The sequence below is a fragment of the Citrus sinensis genome, chromosome 9 (assembly GCF_022201045.2).
Source record: "Citrus sinensis cultivar Valencia sweet orange chromosome 9, DVS_A1.0, whole genome shotgun sequence".
NCBI classification, from domain to species: Eukaryota; Viridiplantae; Streptophyta; class Magnoliopsida; order Sapindales; family Rutaceae; genus Citrus; species Citrus sinensis.
The window spans coordinates 21157702-21176919 of record NC_068564.1 but is presented as its reverse complement, the minus strand read 5'-3'; the positions used below and the strand labels follow the sequence as shown (position 1 = coordinate 21176919).

General features: G+C 37.7%; 1 protein-coding gene and 1 pseudogene across 1 annotated transcript; one reads left to right on the top strand and one right to left on the bottom strand.

The window, feature by feature from the left end:
• Positions 1 to 6912: 6912 nt before the first annotated feature.
• On the bottom strand, positions 6913 to 7893 carry LOC127899933 (uncharacterized). The gene has a single exon (XM_052434079.1). It carries the CDS (start codon positions 7891 to 7893, stop codon positions 6913 to 6915), a length of 981 nt encoding a protein of 326 aa, XP_052290039.1.
• Positions 7894 to 9055: 1162 nt separating this feature from the next.
• Positions 9056 to 9155, top strand: LOC127900098 (small nucleolar RNA R71; annotated as a pseudogene).
• The last annotated feature ends 10063 nt before the right edge of the window (positions 9156 to 19218 follow it).

Here is a 19218-nt window from a genome sequence, read left to right as displayed (position 1 = left end):
AACAACACTCTCAATCCCGATCTTCTTCTTCTTCTTCTTTCCTTTGTAATTATTTTGATGGTAATTTCTCCGCAGCTTTCTGTGTGGTGCATGCCTCCTTTATATATTGCCAATTAGGTTAAAACCAAAGCCCATGAGCGTGCATGTGTTTAAATTAGGAAACATGCAGATCGTGATTTTATTACTGACCCGCACCTAAGTTTTCTCCCGCGTTGCTCCGAGATTGCTGCAGCACTGGTTGCTCTAACATCCTCAACAACACTGTATTATTCCCGATTGTGCTTTTCTTCTTTTGTGGCCATTTTCTTTCCTCTTCTTTCTCGTCTATTGACTTCACATCCCCTCATGAATTTAAAACCTGTTTTTAGCACAAATTGCTATGATTCAAGCAAAACTTGTTAGGACTCAACTAAAATGAATGTCTATGCAAAAGGTCAACAAAATGTAATCAAAACGCATTATTTGCTCTCTAAATGGTCTTTATTCAAGTTTAGAATTGATGTAATAACTCTCATTTCCTAGAGTTATCACACCCCCAAACTTAAACTATTGCTTGTCCTCAAGTAATGACACATACTAACATTTCCCGCAAACAAACATGCACATAACTTCAGCTCTTTTATCAAATTTGCAAAGATTCTTCCATCTTCAGATCATAATCCCAATCATACAAAATGCCCATAGTAAATCAGTTCTACACTCAAGCTTCTTTCTGTCCATAGTGTGTGTGTTCTGCCTTTTGATTGAATTCCAGATATGCTGTAACATTACCAAAGGACCGCAGAAATTTCAGCAGTGATATACTTCATTCTTACAAGGGGTAGCATAAATTTCACATATTCAAACTGTGATTGCTTTAACATTGATAACCTGGGGGATAATCAACCTCCTCACTGTAACATTTATTTTTCATGTAAATGTCAATCACTTGTAATGATGACACCCAATTACTCAAGCCATGCCCAGATCAGAGTTGCTGCAGCAATATCTGTAGTATAATCTTATCTTAAGGTATTTTTTTTTTACTCAAGGCTGAACATGGGGCTCATGAACAGACCTGGCTACTCAATGCCTTAGACAGAGGACTTTTTTTTTAATTTTTTATTTGCTACAGCACTGCTCATAACTCTCGCTACCTTTTACACATTTCTGCATATGGGGTGCATACTCATATATGGTTACTCAGCAACTTAAGCCATTGGAGCAGAGTTTTATTTCATAAATATCACAGTAAATCAACATGCTTCTCCCTTCAAACTTAAGTTATTTTCTATTATTTTGGCTTTGCTCTAGCAGTCTCATACAACTCAATCAAAGTCTAAGTGTTGGGACAGAATTTCACTTCTATCTATAACTATCTCTACTTGGCATTCTCATAAATATTAAATAGCACTCAATTTATCTTCATTAGGTTTTCAAATCCATACACAAATAACAGATAACAGAGCTTCACACAACACACACATACATAAAACACATGGATTCGGAAACAACCCCCCCAAACATGAGAAAAGCTGTGTCCTCACAAGCATACATAACAAAGGCAGACAACTGACAAAGATATGGAAGACCGTAAGAAAATGCCACACAATTTGACAAAATTTTTTTTTTTTTAAAAGTAACTAGGAAGGACAGAATACTCCCCTGTGGTGGGGATTGCAACACATGCCGGGATGCTATCAGTGCTTCTTGGATGCACTGCGCAGTTTGTCCTTTGGTGAAGCTTGTGGGGAAGTAGCAGGCAATGTCCTTGTCTTTTTCGTCGCGGGGCTGGTGACAGGAGTTGTGGATGGGGTTGCTGTAGCGGGGCCTTTAGAAGTACTGCCTTTTCTTTTGTTGCACTGCCGCGGGCTGGTACGAGCAGGCTAGCTAGGAGTTGACTGGGCAGGAATTGGAGTTGATGCAACAGCGACTTGGCCTTCAGCTGTGATGGCCGCAATAATCGCTAGTAATTGTTTGGCTTGCTCAGTTGTAGGCATAACTTTGGCTGCTGCAGCAGCCAGTTCGGCATCAACTTTCTCCATTGCATCTTCAGATGCTGGAGGTGTTGCCATTTTCGCTTTACCCTTTTCTTTTCCTTTGCCGACAAAGACTGGAATAGCAGGTTCCTCTTCAAGGTCTGCCTCCTCATCTTCTTGAATAAGGTGTTTCTTCTGAGTTTTGGACTGGGCTGGAATTGTTGGTTCCTTACGTTCTTGCTCCGAATTGTCCTCTGCCTCTGAGGGTGAGCTATCGGTCTCAAACTTGTCACCTTCGTCCTCAGGTGGGTCAGATGTTTTAGCATCTTTTGAGTCTACCGTTGCTTGTGGCTCAGCTGTGCCTTCCTCTGCTGGTGTATTTGTGGCAGTGGCTTCGTCACTGGTTTCTGCTGGAGCATCTGTAGTGTTGGTCTCAAAATTGTACTGCTAGAGCAGTGACTCAGGGAGGTTTCGGTGAGTGTGTTTCATGTACACAGCAAATTGGTGTAGTTAGCTATCTAGGTGCTGTAGATAACTCCAAAACCGACCATTTTCCTTCTGCTGAGCTTCCACACATTGATTGATACTATTGCTGAGTGCCTGGATGGTCTGTTCTAAGCCAAGAGTTCGTCGTGCTCCTGTTACAGCAGCTGGTTCAGTGGTTGTTCCAACCGTCTCGCCAGCAACTCTTTCAATTGTATGTGCCGTAAAGGCACCATCATTCTTGATATGAACATCGCTGGCTTCAAGAGAAACACCTGAAACTACACAAATGCTGGTGACAAGGGAAGAAAATAATAAAGCAGCAGTTCGGTGAGTCTTGACTGCACACTCTCGGATTTCTTTTGCAATGATGCTGCCCACATCTATGGAAAGCCCTCGAACAAGGACATATAGCAAAACCAATCTCTCTTGTGAAACCGTAGTAGTGTGAGTGGTGGGCATAAGCCTAGATTTCAAAAATTTCACCCGCACCTTAGCAATAGGTTTCAAGTCTATCCTGTTAACTACACGCCTTTCCTCGTTAGCCCATGATGCCCCTTCGATGGTAAGAGTTCTAAAAATGGTGGTCCACTTTTTCGGGGTTAACTTATCACACAATTTAGCATACTCACAAGTAATTTCAGCAGGTAAGTTATAAAAAGCATTGATAACACGAGAGTCTAATGGAACAAGTGTGTTTCTTACCCAGATGTTGTGCTGATCAGGGCTTACTAAGTTGGCATAAAATTCTTTAACTACTTGAAGCACAGGGTCACGAGGGTGATTGCAAAACTCTAGCCATCCTCACTTTGCTGCAGCATTATGAATTGTGTGCACAATTCCCATGAGTTGGTCTGGAAATTGAAACCTTTTTTCTTCCAGAATCCTACGCGGCTCTATGAATTCTTCGTATTTTTCTTCGGCGTGGTAACTCTGGAACCGTGATGGATCTTTGAGGCGGCTTACTGTTTTCTTATATCTCGGCATTGCTATAGCAGTAACAAATTGAAGCTACTGTTCCTCAGAGTAAAAAGAAAAGAAGAGGTTAAGAATTAGGAGAGTTGGATTTGCGAAGGAGATGGCGAATAATGGCGTAAAGCACTAAGCACAGTGACTCCTTTTTATAGTGGACTTGCAATTGAAGATAAATACAGTAACTAAAGATAAATGAGGGAAGAAAATATTTTTAAATTGGTGCACAAATCCCAAAAATATCGGCTAGTAAAATTAGGGATTAATTTCATAAATTTATTCGTAATTACTATCCATATCCAATCGTCCATCTGTCATGATTTCTTCTCCAATGGTAAGTGAAAGGCTCCAGCTCTTAATTTACAGTAACAGTAAAATTATTTGCTGCAGCACCCATTTGCTTATTGCAACGACGTCTATAGACTCCATACCAAAGCGTCTGACACGTGGTTTCTTTGCCTCTGAATTCTGCCACCAGACACTTTCACTTGTCAATATGGAATTCAATTGTCACACTTACTTCAACTAACATTAAGTCTAAAATTATTAAAATAAATATATTAAATGAAATCAAAAATAAGGAATACAATAATGTAAAAGGATAAAAATAAATGGTTAAAATGGCAAAACAAGATTAACTAAAATGGTAAAGAGGAAGAGCTGACTATAAAACCAAAAGATATCAAAATTGGTTTGAAGTGGCTATCTCCTCAATGGATGTCCTCCCATGAAGCGCTTGATTTAAGGTCCTTCAGCCTGACCTTCTGTCTTTGCTCAATAGCTGGGTTCTTAAAGGAGTAACACCTCATTTGAACCTTCTACTGCTGGATGTATGTAATGCTTAACCCTGTGCCCATTAACCTTGAATTTGTGGTATGTTTGTTCATCTAAAAGGTCAACAGCTCCATGAGGGTAAGATTTTAGCAGCTTAAACGGTCCAGACCATCATGACTTGAGCTTTCCCGGAAACAATCGTTGTCTTGTATTGTGGAGCAACACTAATTGACCAGGGGTGAATTTCCTGTGTCGAATATGCTTGTCGTGCTAGTGTTTTGTTCTCTCTTTATAGATTCTTGCATTTTCTTATGAAAATAGCCGTAATTCATCAAGCTCACAAAGTTGAAGTTTCCTTTGCTCTGCTACAGCATGCATATCCCAGTTTAATTTCTTCAGTGCCCAATGTGCTTAATGCTCTAGCTCTAACGGCAAGTGACAAGCTTTGCCATAAACAATTCGGTAAGGAGACATGCCAAGTGGAGTTTTGTATGCTGTTCTGTAGGCCCATAGAGAGTCATGCAAATGTAAAGACCAATCCTTCCTTGTTGGGTTCACCACTTTTTCTAAGATCTTTTTAATTTCTCTGTTGGACACTTCAGCCTGACCATTGAATTGTAGGTGATATGCTGTTACTATCTTGTGTCTGACTCCATATTTCATCATTGCTGCAGCAAAGATTTTTTTGCAAAAATGTGTTCCTTTATCACTAATAATTGCTCTAAGAGTGCCAAACCTGGAGAAAATATTTTTTTGAAGAAAAGACACCACAGTTTTAGCATCATTGGTAGGTAATGTTGTAGCTTCCACCCACTTGGAAACATAATCTACAGCAACAAGGATATATAAGTTCCCTAAGGATGGGGGAAAGGGTACCATGAAATCTATTCCCCAAACATCAAAAACATCCACTTCCAGTATGTTGGTCAATGGCATCTCATGTCTGCTAGTTATGTTCCCTATTCTTTGACACATGTCACAACATTTAACAAATTCATAAGCATCTTTAAAAATAGTGGGCCAATAATAACCTGATTGCATAACTTTGGCAGCTGTTCTGTGGCCACCAAAATGTACTCCGTATGCTGCAGCATGACATGACTCCAGTATATGAGGTATTTCTTCTGCTGCAACACATCTTCTTATTACTTGGTCTGAGCAAAGCTTATATAGATGTGGGTCATCCCACTGGTAGCTTCTAACATCATGAAGAAATTTCTTTTTCTCTTGAAACTTCAGCTCAGGTGGTAGCAACCCACTTACTAGATAATTAGCAAAGTCTGCATACCATGGAGATTCTGACTGCTGCAGCATCTGTGCTTGTTGTACTACCAACAACTGTTCATCAGGAAAAGTTTTAGTGATGCCCTTCCTTGTCATTGTTCTAGTGTCTGCTTACAACCGTGACAAGTTGTCTACCACTTGATTTTCAGTCCCCTTTCTATCTTTAATTTCCAGATCAAATTCTTGAAGCAATAAAATCCATCTGATTAATCTTGGTTTGGCATCCTTATTTGAGATTAGATATTTGATGGCTGCATAGTCTGTGTAAATAGTTACTTTAGTACCCACCAGGTAAGCTCTGAATTTGTCAAAAGCAAAAACTACTGCCAACAACTCTTTCTCTGTAGTGGTGTAATTGATCTGAGTTGGAGTGAAAGTTTTGCTTGCATAGTATATGGAATGAAAAACCTTATCCTTTCTTTGTCCTAATATTGCTCCCACCGAATGATCACTAGCATCACACATCAATTCAAATGGTAAATTCTAATCTGGAGATATAACTACTGGAGTAGTGATGAGAGCTTTCTTTAATTCTCCAAATGCTTGAAGGCATTCTTTGTCAAAGTGAAATGGTTTGTCATGCTCTAGCAATGAATACAGAGGCTTGGCTACTTTGGAGAAATCCATAATGAATCTTCTGTAGAATCCAGCATGACCTAGAAAACTCCTAATACCCTTTACTAAAGTTGGGGGTGGCAGTTTATATATTACCTCTATCTTGGCTTTGTCTACCTCAATGCCATCCTTGGATATCTTGTGACCCAGCACTATTCCTTCTTGCACCGTGAAATGGCACTTCTCCTAATTGAGCACTAAGTTGGTCATCTCACATCTTTTAAGAACTTCTTCCAAGTTGCGTAAACAATTACTGTATGTTTCTCCAAAAACTGAGAAATCATCCATGAAAACTTCCAAAGTCTGCTCTACCATATAAGAAAATATAGACATCATGCATCTCTGGAATGTTGCTGGAGCATTGCATAGCCCAAATGGCATTCTTCTGAAAGCAAATGTTCCATAAGGACAGGTAAATGTAATCTTCTCTTGATCCTCCGGTGCTATAGCAATCTGGTTTTAGCCTGAATACCCATCTAAGAAACAATAGTATTGTTTTCCAGCAAGTCTGTCCAGTATCTGATCTATGAATGGAAGTGGGAAATGGTCTTTCCTTGTGGCTTTGTTGAGCTTCCTGTAATCCATACACACTCTCCATCTAGTCACTGTCCTTGTAGGAATAAGTTCATTCTTTTCATTAGCTATTATTGTTATCCCTCCTTTCTTTGGAATACACTAAACTGGGCTTACCCATGAACTATCTGATATTGGGTATATGATTCCATCATCTAACCATTTGATGATTTCCTTCTTCACTACTTTCGTAATAGGATTCAGCCTTCTCTAGTGCTCCACCGAATTGCTGGAACAGTCTTCTAACAGGATTTTATGCATACATATTGATGGGTTGATCCCCTTTATATCTTCCATGGTCCATCCAATTGCTCTTTCTGTATTTTCCCAGCAAATCTACTAGGCTTTGTTCTTGACCTGCATTCAAAGTAGAAGAAATGATTACAGGGAGTGTGTTGTTTTGACTAAGATAAGCATACTTTAAATGTGAAGGTAATAGTTTTAATTCAAAAGAAGGAGGTGATTCAGTAGATGGTAAAGTTGTTTTTGCTTCCCTGTCTGAAAGATTCAGGTGTTCAATAACCCTGTTGTGTTTATTATATTGTTGTTTGTCCATCCAATCTGGTTGAATTGCTGCAACATCTTCCTCTTCAACTTCCTCAAAGGTGGTGACTTTGTTAAGTATATTATTGCAGCATCTGTCCATTCTATCTGCTACAACAAGATCCATTACACTTAGGAAATTGCAATCTTCTATTTCATCAGGGTTTCTCATAGCCTCTAGTACATTAAATGTGACTTGCTGATTATTCACTCTCATTGTCAGCTCTCCTTTCTGCACATCTATCAAAGTCTTTCCAGTTGCTAGAAAAGGTCTGCCAAGTATAATGGGTACCTCTTTGTCAGCTTCAAAGTCCAGCACAATGAAATCCACTGGAAAAATGAATTTGTCAACCTTCACCAGTACATCCTCTATCTTTCCTTCAGGATATGCATGAGATCTGTCAGCTAATTGCAGAGTGACAGTTGTTAGTCTGCACTCCCCTACTCCAAGCTGCTTAAATACAGATAATGGCATCAAGTTAATACTAGCTCCCAAATCACAAAGTGCTCTGCCAGCATACCTAGTCCCTATAGAGCATGGTATTGTAAAACTCCCTGGATCTTTCAATTTTGTGGGAATTTTACTCTGGAGCATGTGACTGCTTTCCTGTGTTAGAGCAACAGTTTCAAACTCTCCCAGCCTTCTTTTTCGTGCCAAAATATCTTTTAGAAATTTCACATAATTTGGCATTTGCTCCAAAGCTTCTACAAAAGGTATATTTATGTGCAGTTGCTTCAACACTTCCAGGATTTTGCTGAAGTGCTTGTCTTGTTTTTGCTTCTGGAACCTTTGAGGGAAGGGTGGTGGATGTCTAAACTACTGGTTAGATTCAGGAGATACCAAACTCTGTTTGTTTAAGTTGGTGCAGGTTGTGGTTACTGGTATTGCAACTTCTTTGTCAGCAAGATCTGGTTGAATTTCTTCTGCAGTTGCTATAGCTTGGCCCCTTACACCAGTGTCTTGATGGGGAGTCTGCTGTAACATGCTTCCCCTTTGAGTTGGTTTTTGAGCTGAATTGCATTCCATCCCATTTTTGGTCACCTCAACTGGGATATCAACATTCTTTCTAGATCTCAAGCTAATTACCTTGCAGTATTCTTTGCTCTCTCTCCTAGGGTCTTCTGTGTTACTAGGTAGGCTTCCTTGAGTTCTGCTGCTCATTGCTGTAGCTAATTGTTCCATTTTATTCTCAAAGTTTCTCAAGGACACAGCTTGACTCTGCACAATTGCTTCATTCTTTGCAATGTACTCCTTGATTAGTGCTTCCAATGAAGTGATTGGATCCTGACTGATATGCTTTTGCCCTTGACTTTATTGATGAAAACCAGGTGGTTGTGGTTGTGTGTTTCTACTTAGTCCATTCAATGCTAGAGCATTTCGATTCTGATTACTCCATGAGAAATTTGGGTGTTGTTTCCAACCTGGGTTGTAAGTATTTGAATATGGGTTGTTCTAAGGTTGTCGATTGAAGTTACCCACATAATTTACTGAGGCTGGATTTCCAGGGCAATTATTAAAATCATGTTCTTCACCACAGTAGACACAAGAAAGTTCAGTAACTTGCTTTACTGTTGCTGGAGCAGCTGTCATGGCTTTTACCATGTTAGTCAATGAGGTTACTTGAGCTGATAAAGCTGTAATTGCATCAATGCTATGTACCCATGCTGATCCTCTTGCTGCTAGTTGCCTGGCTGAAGGCCACTGGTAATTATTATTGGCAATTCTCTCCAAAATTTCATAAGCTTCAGTGTAGGATTTGGATAACAGAGCTCCATTTGCTGAAGCATCCACCATTAACCTTGTACTCAGATTCAACCCATTGTAGAAAGTTTCCAATTGAATGCAACACGGAATACCATGATGAGGACACCTTCTGAGCAATTCCTTGAATCTTTCCCAAGCCTCGTACAAACTCTCATCTTCAAGTTGAGGTAATCTCATTCTGTAATTTTACATTCTTTGTCGGTGGGAAATATTTCATTAGGAATTTATCAGCCAATTCATTCCATGTAGTGATGGAATCAGATGGTAATGAATTTAACCATGCCCTTGCTCGATCTCTTAAGGAATAAGGAAAGAGCCTCAAGCTTAAGACATCTTGTGTTGCTCCCGCAATCTTGAAAGTATCACTTACTTCCAAGAACAATTTAAGATAGAGATGAGGATCTTCATTGAGCAATCCATTGAATTGCCCAACTGTTTGTAACATTTGAAACATCACTGGTTTTAACTCAAAGTTGGCAGCATCTACTTCAGGTCTGATGATACCAGGATAGACAACTTGAGGAGTTAGCACAGCATAATTTTGTATAGCTCTGTCCCTGTCATCTGCCATGTAAATAATATTGTTATTGCCTGGCTGTCTCCCGTTAGCATATTCATTCTGCTCTTCTTGAATGTTGGCTGGTTGTAAAGGCCCGTGAGGGTTCAAATTTCCCTCAACTTGCAAATTATTCATGCCTGAAACAGTCTTTGAATTTCTTTGTTCTCTTCGCAATCTCCCGATAGTCCTTTCAATCTTAGGATTGAATTGGAATACCATAGATCTATCTTTGCGCATGCACGTACTGATCTGCCAATCAATAGAATGAATCAAATTAAGTTTGGTGCTATCGCAATTTACTTTACACTTAAAAAATAAACAATCAATCCCCGACAACGGCGCCAAAAACTTGTTGGTTGATTTCTATAATCAATTATTATTAATGCCAATGTGCAAGTATACACAACAAGTAATAAAGTAATGAGTATTCAAGATCGTCTCCACAGGGATTGATGTTACTCAAAATGCTAAAGCAATCACAATAGTGCAAATCAACTAAAGATCGAAACAAACACTTGTCAAATAATTCTTCCGTAACTAATAATTATGAGGAATAGAAATAAACTAACGCTGTAACTAAATAAACTAAGTTAAATGTGTCTAAGATTCAATTGAGAATGTAGTAGTTGAATGATCAAACTCTCCTAATGGGGTGATTGTTGTTTACCAAATTAGCACTAGTTGTTATAATAAGTGTTGCAGTAATGGTAGAACAAATCTGCATTTGCAGCTATCGAATGTTGGAAATCTCATACCTTTAAATCTATTAACAATGACCAGTTGCTCATATATTTATGGTATGGCATTATAATCTTTAATCTCTCTACCCTACAAGGTGAACACCTATGTCTAGAGTGTCACAAATCTTAACTTCAAGTATTGCCCTTACGGGATTTAAGATAACCTAATCCAGGAAACTCGACTTAAGAACAAGTAATACTCTAATAATGTCCGCTAAGACATGCTCTTTTACTGCTCTATCTTAACTGAAACTATTAAATGAGTGGTCAACCGAAATAACAGTTGTATTCATAAAATTACTAGAGTATAATGCTACAGCATTACCATAACAACATAACAGAACAGTCAAGAACCCATTGAATTATTTATCACTCAACTACAAATAAGTTTAGTTCATAATCTGGATGAGAAAACTAAACATAATGATCTCAGAATACATCGAAACAATTAAAGGAAGGAAAATAAATATGAGTTGAGCACGGTCGAAGACTAATGATCCTGCACGGTTCTTTAACGATGCCGAACAGCACTCTCAATCCCGATCTTCTTCTTCTTCTTCTTTTCTTTGTAATTGTTTTGATGGTAATTTCTCCGCCGCTTTCTGTGTGGTGCATGCCTCCTTTATATATTGCCAATTAGGTTAAAACCAAAGCCCATGAGCGTGCATGTGTTTAAATTAGGAAACATGTAGATTGTGATTTTATTGCTGACCCATGCCTAAGTTTTCTCTCGTGTTGCTCCCAGATTGTTGCAGCACTAGTTGCTCTAACATCCTCAACAGCACTGTATTATTCCCGATTGTGCTTTTCTTCTTTTGTGACCATCTTCTTTCCTCTTCTTTCTCGTCTAATGACTTCACATCCCCTCATGAATTTAAACCTACAATTTAAAACCTGTTTTTAGCACAAATTGCTATGATTCAAGCAAAACTTATTAGGACTCAACTAAAATGAATGTCTGTGCAAAAGGTCAACAAAATGTAATCAAAACGCATTATTTGCTCTCTAAATGGTCTTTATTCAAGTTTAGAATTGATGCAATAACTCTCATTTCCTAGAGTTATCAGTACACCTACTGGGGTGTCACTACTTGCTGAGAGTGTGTATCGAGATTGTATGATTAGATTGGGTGAGTATGAATTCAGAGCGAACTTGATTATTTTAGACATTCGAGATTTCAATGCCATTTTGGGCATGGATTGGCTTGCATCTCACTGTGCTACTGTGGATTGCTTCAAAAAAGAAGTTTGTCTAAAAGGCCAGGGGAAGCTGAGGTGAAATTCTATGGGGACCGTAAACTTCTACCTTCATGTGTCAAATTTGCCATTAGTGCAAGACGGATGTTGAGAAAAGGGTGCTCAACTTATTTAGCTCATGTATTGGCAAAGAAGTTCGAGAATTGACATTGAAGGATATTGCAGTAGTCAAAGAATTTCCTGATGTATTTCTAGATGAAATTCCTGGGATGCCACCTAACAGAGAGGTTGAGTTTTCTATTGATTTAGTCCCTGGAATATCTCTTATATCTATAGCACCGTACAGGATAGCTCCAGCAAAATTGAAGGAATTGAAGGTCCACTAATAAGAGTTAATGGATAAAGGGTTTGTTAGACCTAGTGTGTCCCCGTGGGGAGCTCCAGTCTTGTTTGTTAAGAAAAAAGATGGGACTTTTAGACTTTGCATCGACTGGCAGTTGAACAAAGTTACAGTATGTAACAAGTATCCACTTCTGCGTATTGATGACTTGTTTGATCAGCTTCAGGGAGCGAAAATGTTTTCTAAGATTGATTTGTACTTGAGATATTATCAGCTTAGAATTAAAGAGGTCGATATTCCAAAAATAGCATGCAAAACCAGTTATGGACACTATGAATTCCTAGTGATGTCATTCGGGTTAACAAATGCCCCAGCAGCTTTTATGGATTTAATGAATAGGGTATTTCGCCCTTATCTAGATAGGTTTGTGATAGTATTCATTGATGATATTTTGGTGTATTCCCGAAGCGAAGAAAAGCATACAGAGAATTTGCGGACTGTTTTGCAAACCTTAAGGCAGAAGCAGTTGTATGCCAAGTTCAGCAAGTTCGGGTTCTGGTTGTACAGAGTAGTATTTCTAGGCCATGTGATATCAACTGAAGGCATTTATGTTGATCCTCAAAAGCTTAAAGCAATTATGAAATGGGAACAGCCTACAAATGTCACAGAGGTTAGAAGTTTCTTGGGGTTGGTCGGCTACTATCGTAGATTTGTGGAGGGATTCTCTCAGATTGCTTCTCCTCTGACACAGTTAACCAGAAAGAATGCTAAGTTTTAGCGGGATGATAATTGTGAAAAGAGATTTCAAGAACTTAAGATACGTTTAACCTCAGCACCAGTTCTTACACTTTCATATGGTAATGAACGCTTTGTGATATACCGTGATGCCTCTAAGCAGGGATTGGGTTATGTGCTAATGTAGCATGGGAAAGTGGTGGCTTATGCTTCTAGACAACTTAAGAAGCATGAGCAAAAATATCCTACACACGATCTAGAGCTAGCAGCAGTAGTGTTTGCACTCAAGACATGGAGGCACTACTTATATGGGGTAACGTGTCAGATTTTCACTAATCATAAGAGTCTCAACTATTTGTTTAGTTAGAAAAAGTTAAACTTGAGACATAGAAGATGGATTGAGCTAATTAAGGACTACGAGTGTACTATTGATTTCACCCAAACAAGCGAATGTGGTAGCTAATGCCCTAAGTAGAAAGCCTTTCAGCTCTATAGCTCACTTGCGAGTGATGTATATGCCTTTGTTGATCGAGTTGAGAAATTTGGGAGCCGAGTTGAATGCTGATAATTTTGAAGTTCTGACAGTTAATTTTCGAGTTAGGCCGAGTCTGATTGACAAATTCCACCGGATGCAAGCTCAGGACCCGCAAATAATGAAGTTGAAAGAAGATGTGCAAAACGGCTTACGAATTGATTTTACGGTGAGAGATGATGGAGTTTTAGTTATGGGTAATCGACTTTGTGTACCCGATGTTGAGGAGTTGAAAAAGGAAATCAAGGAAGAAGCTTATTGCTCAGTTTATACAATGCATCATAGTAGTACGAAGATGGACCATACCTAAAGAGATCATTACTAGTGGCAGGGCATGAAAAGAGAGATAACATCATTTGTTTCTCAATGTCTAGTCTGTCAGTAGATTAAGGCTGAACACAAGAGGCTTGCAGGGTATTCTCAGCTGCTTCCTATTCTTGAGTGGAAGTGGGAGCACATCACTATGGTTCTTGTAGCGGGACTTACACGTACTTAGAAGAGACATGATAGTGTTTGGGTGGTTGTCGATTGACTTATAAAATTTGTTCACTTTTTACCGTTCAAAACCATTTATTCAATGGATAAGTTGGGGAGTATTTATGCGGATGAGATAGTTCTACTTCACGGAGTACCCGTTTCTATAGTCTTAGATAGAGATTCCTAGTTTACTTCTAAGTTCTGGACCAGCTTGCAAAATGCTTCGGGCACCAAGTTGAACTTTAGTACAGCTTTTCATCCGCAGACTGATGGACAGTCAAAGCGTACTAGTCAAAACATAGAGGTTATGTTGCGAGCTTATGCTATGGAGTTCAAAGGTAATTGGGACAATTATTTACCTCTAATGGAGTTTATTTAAAACAATAGTTATCAAGCTAGTATCGAGATGGCACCATATGAGGCTTTGTACGGTAGAAAATGCAGAACTCCAATATGCTAGGATGAGGTTAGTGAACAGAGGTTATTTGGTCCAGAATTAGTCTAGGATACAAACAAGAAGATACAAATGATTCGTGATAGATTAAAGGTGTCCCAAGATAGACAGAATGGTTATGCAGACAAACGTAAGCGGGAACTTGAATTCGAAGGTAGTGATAGAGTTTTCATATGGATATCTCCTTGCAAATGAGTACTTCGATTTGGGAAACATAGGAAGCTAAGCCCATGTTACATTGGGCTATATGAGATCATAAAGTGCATTTGTCCGTTAGATTATCGATTAGCCTTACCACCCGAGTTATCTAGAATCCACGATAAATTTCATGTTTCAATGCTTCAGAAGTACATATATGACCCAAGCCATGTGTTATCAAAGCAACCTATCCACTTGAAAGATGAACTGACATACAAAGAAGAACCAGTGGAGATACTAGAAGGGAAACACCAAGTTCTACATTCTAAGACCATTCCTCTAGTGAAAGTACAGTGGAGGAATCACACAAAGAAAGAGGCTACCTAGGAACATGAGGACTTAATGCGAGCTCAGTATCCCTATCTTTTCTTACCAGGTACGTAAATTTTGAGGAAAACATTTTTATATGTAGGGAGAATTGTAACATATGAGGAAAAAACTGAGAGGCGGTTAAAGATTTAAAATAAATAAAAGAAGAAGCTGGAAACAGGGGAAAATATACACGTGTAAGAGATTAAGAGAAGCTTTTAAACTAACCTAAAAACCTAACCCGACCCGACCCGACCCGCGAACGCGACCTGGCCATATCTCGCGATTCTGGCTACCAATTCGGCCGAGCTAGGTACCGATTTGAAGCTTGGAAGTCGGTCGTTGTTCCCCTACCATCCGCATCGGCGATTAACGACAAGAACGCCGGTGATTAAACTCAATAAGTTGCAGTAAAAACCCACCCCGGCTCGCCGTTGATTCCGCCAGTTTTGGGTGACGCCGCCAGCTGGGTTTTGTTTCCCACGACTCCCTCTTATATTCCCGACCATCCATAGCCACCGGGAGTCACTGTTTTGCTGCCGGCAAATTATTGGAGTTTCACGGTTGCTGAGCTAAATTTTGGCGTTGTTGCCAGACGTGGGAGCTCACTACCAAGACTATTAGACTCAGCGTGATTGGAACTTTCAGACTTTAGCTTCCTGGCCAGTGTTGACTAAAGTCCGATCACCGTTGACGGGTGAGGACAATTTGATCATTTCACATTTTGAGGTCGATTTTGTAATTTCTGACCCAATGGAGATTTTAGTAATTTCTAAAATTGAGATTGGTTGTAATTATGATTCTGAGGGTAATTTGGTGGTTTATGATTTCGAAGTATTTTAATGATTTACGGACTCAAGGATATTTTAGTAATTTTATCGACGCGAGAGTTGTAAATTATGGATCGATGTTTTTTTTGAGTTTATTGCATAAATTGTTCCTTAATTCTGATTTAAAGAAAATAATTATGTCGTTTCCTTGATTTAGGAGGATCCGCGAGCGAGAATTAGTCTGCGGACATGGGCGATAACCAAGTCTGAACATCGTCACTGTGAGTGGAATATACCAAACTTATTTTCATAGTTAATTATGATAATAAAGCATGTTTGCAAAATAAGTTTTTAAAATGTTTTGATTTGATGATTTTCTCGAAATGTATTTAATTTCACGCATTGATATTTTATTGAAATGTTTGGTTAATGGTTTTCCCTACCGACTTTGGATAATATATGATAGTATTTTAAAAAAAAGTGGATTAAGATGTGATGATGAAAAGAAAAGTATAATTTAAAGTATGGTTAAATTGTACATGAATATGAGTGTAGAGGTTGTTTTTAAAATCATTGGACAGTACCCTTCCCCTCCAGATACGGTGATACAAATGAGATAAGAGGCCTTTGGGGCCCGTTTAAACACACATAGAGGCTTTGGGTCATGCATTTGGGCGCTTCTACCTTTTGGGGGCATATGCATGTAATATGATGATAACAGTAATACAAATATAGATGATACAAATGAGATACAGGCCTTTGGGGCCTGTCTGAGAACACACATAGGCTTTGGACCGTGTGCTTGGGCACTTTTGCCCTTTGAGGACTAGATTATGCATGCACAGATATGATGAGATATGAGATGGCACTTCCCTTGAGATATATTTTAAATCTTGGCCACGTGATGGTGTTAGAGGATATAGATGATTTTTGTTAGGACATCCTGGTCATCTCATTTTTTCGGAGTGTATGATTTTGTTGTGTTATTCTTTTGCGATTAAGAATAAAATAATGTATGTTAATATTGGTTATAATAAAATCTTTTGATACGCTGGAGATATTTTGGGTAATAATTCAGTATTTTCGATGAAGATGTTGATCGTTGGAGTTGATTGTATATTGAATTATTTTGGAAGTGTTTGTTTTACATATTTATAGGTTGAGAGTGTTACATTTATAAAGGAGACCTTGCCGAATTTTCGGTAGAATTCTTACTAATTAAATTATTATCTATCCAGTTTGATGAGACAAGATAGACTCACTCTTAGGTTTCGAGCGGGTTGTTTAAAAAAGGTGGACGATTCAGTTGGTGAGGGGGTTGTGGTAGCGAAGGAGCAATGAGTTAGGGATTTGGAGGGGGAAAGAGTGATGGAAGGCGATCGATTTAGGGGGAGAGTTTTTGAAGTTTTGATACGTCCATTGTTTCGAAAGAATCTAAGATGAAATGGAGAAGATTGTTATGTTAGGGATTTTGCTTTTGCTATTTAATTTTTTAATATAATATTTATATGTTATTGTTAGAGAGTCCAATGATTGTGGTCGTAGAAGTCTTTTGTTTGAGTTGGAATGAACACAAATTATAATGATTTTTTCTTTTTAATCTCTGGCATTTGAGTATTAGCAGGAATTTGTCTACGCCATACTTAGGGTATTTATCTAAACACATTCTCATAGTTCAAAATTTCTCGTATAAGCTTTTTTAATGTGTAATTACAGAATCACCCTAATTCAAAATCGAATATTTCAAAATCACAAATATTACAATGCCCAAAATGCTTATCCTACTGCAAGTTCATGCTTCTGCTGCAGTTGGTTTTAACACCACAAATCCGCTACCTTTACTGAAAATTCACCAAACTAAAGGCTGGAAATTCACTGAACTAAAGGTTATTTACCACATTTACACTTGATTTTTACTTCATAAAGAGAATTTAGGATTCATAATTGTTGGGGTTATATGCATTAGGGTTTTAAAAAATAAATTTCCCAAGCGATTTTGGTCATTATTTTAGGTGGCCAAGTTACTTGTCTCACTTGCATGTTTTCTGATAATGTTTATTCCTGGTTCGTGTAATAAATTTTCTTGAACTTGTGGAGTTTAAATTGAAGATAGTGAATTCAACAGAGCCTACTCTCTTTGTAATGGTTGTGAGAGTTCCTAATTAAATATTTAAAGGGAATTGGATAAAACAAAGATTATCCTTGTGATCACTCGGTTATGACTACAGTAGTTTATCTATTAGATCTGTGTATGGTTTTACTTGTTGTTTGTAGTTGGGCTTCATCCATGGGAATTTTGTATTAATTTTCTTCAGCTGTTTATGCATTCATTATGTTGCAATCTCAGTTATATCTATTATTTGCTATGGAACCTTCAATTTACAATTCTAGTTATTTCTTAGTCAAATTGAATGGATTTCAAGTAATGTGTTAATGATTAAATGTCCATTTGGCTTTTTAATGGTCTATTAATATATTTTTGACAATAAACAAAATTTTCATTCTCTCTATTCTTTGACAAGCCATATTAAAGTAAATTCTTTTTCATACTATTATTCACTTAAAATTCTACATAGAGATTTGAATCCAAGGGAATATAGAAGTCAAAATATATTTAGCTTTTATTTAGTTTTATGTTGTAAGCATTATGTTTTATCATGAAAAGATTTAAGTCCAAGGAGATATAGAAGTCAAAACATATTTGATGCTTGTTGTAGTCGTGTAATGAATGCTTTACTTGACTGTAATCGTGTAACGAATGCTTTACCTGACTGTAGCTGTGTAATAAGTACTTTACCCGACCGTGGTTGTGTAATGAATACTTTACTCGACTATAGTTGTGTAATGAATGCTTTACTCGACTGTAGTTGTGTAATGAATGCTTTATTCAACTGGCGTGTTGTGTAATTTTTTTGATTGGTCTAGAATATATTATTATGCAATTTTTCAGTCATTCTATATTATAATTCAAATATTTTTATATTTATGCAGATGGAACAGAAAAACATGGAATCTGAATACTTCAAAGCAAAGATTTCTAACTGATTATCACTAGATGTAGTGAAAGACATAAACAAAGATTATCCTTGTGAGTACATAACATCCCGCAACAAAAATCAAGGTATGCAATTGAGTACATTATATATATATCAATAAGAATGGTGATTTTATTATTGATGTATATGAATTTTATTAGTGGTGATTGAGGAGCATTTTTGTTGCAGTACTTGGATGTCCGAGCCTATGACCTTCACGTCAACACATATTGTCAGCAGACTGATGTTACACAATTTTGAAAAGCATTGGCTATCAAATTATTTGGACATAGGTCGTTGAAACTAACTACACAGTGTCACACTCTTTAAAATTTCATTGTTGTTATTTTGCTTTTTTTTTTTTTATTAATAGGGTGTTCATATACATTAAAGGAATGCTCAGCTAAAATACACACAAATACAGCTGAGATTTTCATAGGTCCATGACTATAGTCAGGTATTTTTATTGACGCAGGATTATAGTCGGATATTTCCAACTAGTCGTGTCAAATTACTTTTTGTTAGGTGTATTATTCAAAGACAACAAGATAGTTTTGATACAATTTATGTGATATAATAGGATGGTCATATAATTCAAGGAATGTTCAACCTAAATACACAATTACAATCGGAATTTTCATAGATACACAAGTACAGTCGTGTATTTTCATAAATATATGACTCTAGTTCGGTATTCGCATCGATACACAACTACAGTCGAGATTTCATAGATACACGACTATAGTCGAGTACTTTTAAAAAAACATACGTACATTATTCATCACTGAAATATCAATTGTTCATCTCTTAGTAAGCTGTAGTAAAGTACAATTAAATATACAAGATAGTAGTCATGTAAGTTGCAAAAATACACCCCCTGGACCCTCCCTTTAAAAACAACATAAG